Source organism: Phaethon lepturus, unplaced genomic scaffold (assembly GCF_000687285.1).
Source record: "Phaethon lepturus isolate BGI_N335 unplaced genomic scaffold, ASM68728v1 scaffold18630, whole genome shotgun sequence".
Taxonomy (NCBI): Eukaryota; Metazoa; Chordata; class Aves; order Phaethontiformes; family Phaethontidae; genus Phaethon; species Phaethon lepturus.
In genome coordinates this window covers 15337-18075 of record NW_010509994.1, presented here as the reverse complement: position 1 = coordinate 18075, position 2739 = coordinate 15337, and the positions used below count along the sequence as shown (strand labels likewise).

The 2739-nt window shown below is 53.0% G+C and overlaps 1 protein-coding gene across 1 annotated transcript in view; it reads left to right on the top strand.

Moving 5' to 3' along the window:
- Positions 1-205: 205 nt before the first annotated feature.
- The window catches only part of THOC5 (THO complex 5), a 13363-nt gene continuing 10829 nt past the window's right edge, over positions 206-2739 (top strand). Inside the window, exons 1-4 of the mRNA XM_010293798.1 lie at positions 206-314; positions 973-1116; positions 1740-1853; positions 2461-2558. Coding sequence (XP_010292100.1) covers positions 219-314; positions 973-1116; positions 1740-1853; positions 2461-2558 — 452 coding nt within the window. The 5' untranslated portion in view covers positions 206-218. The remainder of the gene's footprint in view (positions 315-972; positions 1117-1739; positions 1854-2460; positions 2559-2739) is intronic.

Below are 2739 nucleotides of genomic sequence, written 5' to 3'. Positions count from 1 at the left end.
GGGGCTGAGGGCTGGGATGGGGGCAGCTGGTGGGGAGAAGGGCTAGGACTGGGGTGGGGCGGGTGGGAGGAGGTGCAGGGGCTCGCTGGACTGGGAGGCTCCGGAGTCGGAGGCAGGCTGGAGGAAGGGAGCCTGGGATAGCCCCTACCCCAGGCAGCTGTGGCCCCTCATGGATGACGGTTTTGCCTCTTGCCCCCCAGTCCTTGACTGGCAGCACCATGTCATCGGACTCCAGCAAGAAGAGGAAACCCAAAGTGATCCGCACAGATGGGGGCCCACAGGAGGGCAAGCGGAGCAAGGGTGATGCTGACCAGGTAGGGTGCCTGGCTGCCTCTCCCTGGCCCCACAGGTACAGGCAGAGCCTGCCTGCTGCAGCATGGTGCTTGTATCCTGCTGCCTTAGAAAGGGCTGTTCTCGCACCTACTCTTTTGCCGGCTTTACTCTTCCCCTTGGGAACTTGTGGGACTGTTCCCCTGGAGCTAAGCCAGTTCCCAGTGTGTCTGAAACTCCCACTCTGAATTTCTGAACCTGCTCCTGTCTCATTCAGGAAACACAGTGCTCAAGGAGTCAAACACTCCTCTGGGGACAGAGAGAGAGCAGCACAAGGCTAAAAGGTCCTGTGGGGGTTTGTATCTTGACTTAAAACACTCTCACAGGCATCAGGGTAACTTGGGTTCAGCCAAAGCGGGGATAAGGATTGAAGAGGTAATCACCTTCCCAGTTTATCCTCTGTAGTCTTGCAGGTACACTGGTGCAGGTTGGATACCAACTTAAATTTATAATAACTATATAAAAAACAGCCTGAACTTCCCAGGGGTTTTAATGCCTGTTGGTGTTTGTGTCTGGGATTGTTAACTGAGTCCTGTCCTGCGTGTGGGATTAATGGACAGAGCCAGGGATTGAGACCTGGCAGTTTGTTTCCCAGAGAAGGTGGAAGGAATGTGCCCTAGAAAATGGTTTCTGCCTCTGCAGGATGTTCGGTACTACAGCGAGGAGTGCGAGGTGGATCTCCGTGACCCTATCAAAGATTACGAACTCTACAGAGAGACTTGCCAGGAGCTTCAGAGACTGATGGCAGAAATTCAGGAGCTGAAGAGCAGAGGCATCAAGGACAACGTAAGGAGAAGCCTCGGTGCTTGATTTAATGTGTTCTGTTCTTTGATGTTTTCCCTTAATCTGAATGGGAGCAGAAACTGTGCCGTCTTCTGGGAAGAATCAGTAAAATGAAACAGTCTCTCTTAAATAAAGTAAAATACAGTTTAGCTGAGGCATTGGTCTTGATTGAGCAGATGTTATGCACACCAAGTTCTTCTAAAGCATGTCTGGGCCCCTTATGGGTTGTGCTAATGGGTCAGGGGCTCCTGGGGGAGGAATTGAGCCTCTCCTGACTGCAGCAGGGGTGACCAGGCTCTCACCGTCCCACAGAGGTCCAGCAGCCTCAGCTGTGACTGGGGAAGGTTTGTCCTCTGTGTGGCATTATGGGCACTTCAGGCTCAAACGCCTCCATTCCAACTGCCCAGAAAAATCACTAGAGTGAGCCTAGAACCCCCTCAGGTTACTTCCAGACCTGTGAGTCTGGCAGCAGGAGGCTCCCTCAGAAGCCCTGGTGACATCAGTCATGGCATCTTAGCAAAGCGTGGAGCCTCCTTTGCGACAGGACTCGCAGGAAGTACCTGCAGCAAAGGGCTTTTGTGGTGCCAGTTGCCTCATGCTTCAAACGCCTCTCTCCTGTCACTCAGGCTTCAGAGATAGATGAGCGGCGGATTCAGAGCTGTGTGCACTTCATGACCCTGAAGAAGCTCAACCGGTTGGCTCATATTCGGCTGAAGAAAGGGAGAGATCAAACCCACGAGGTACAGTGGGGCTGGGGGGTGGTGAATACAGGTTGGGATTTAGTGAGATCAGAGATGGTGCCGTTTTGGTCTGGGTGTGCGAGAAGAATTAAACACTAGCCAGGTTGTGGGTTTTGAATTCGAGGTTTATCAGGAGACTGTGCCACAGTAAAGCGGAAGCTGTAATTGTAATGAGTGACAAAGGAGCGGTATCTCCCGTCTCAAACGTAACAGGCAGTCAGAAAGCTGTGTCTCAAGAGTCTGGTGTGCTGCAGGCCTGAGAAATGCGTATACATTTGGCCCCCAAGCTCCTTACCCAGACATCTTGGAGAGTTTTTCACAGTTCGGGAGCGACGCTCATTTTCATTGTACTACCAGGAAACGGGTGCAAGGATGGGAGGGGACTCTGCCCTGTTCTGTGCCTTGTCCCCAAAACGTGCTGCCTCCAGGGTAGAATAGGTTTGATGTGATGAGCATTTGCTTTCCCAGCCCTTGAAACTGTCTTTTCATCCCCCAAAAATCGTTGCGTGCCCTAAAACCCGCCATGCCTTGCTGGTATCGTGGAGGGGGGGATGTTTGCTGGGAGGAAGGTAACAGAGCTTCATCCCCTGCCGTGTTGGTGTTTCAGGCCAAGCAGAAGGTTGACGCATATCACCTGCAGCTCCAGAACTTGCTGTATGAGGTGATGCACCTGCAGAAAGAGATCACCAAATGCCTGGAGTTCAAGTGAGTTTGAAGCGGTGATGTGTCTGAGATGGGGTGGAGGCCTGAAACATTTGGGATCTCTTGTCACGTCGCCTGAGCTCACTGCGGAAGGAGAGCGGGTGCTCCAGAGGCCACCGTGCAGGAGAGACAGGGCAACCCAGAGCCCCCGTGTCCCAGCACAAGAAAAGAGGCACGTGTAGGG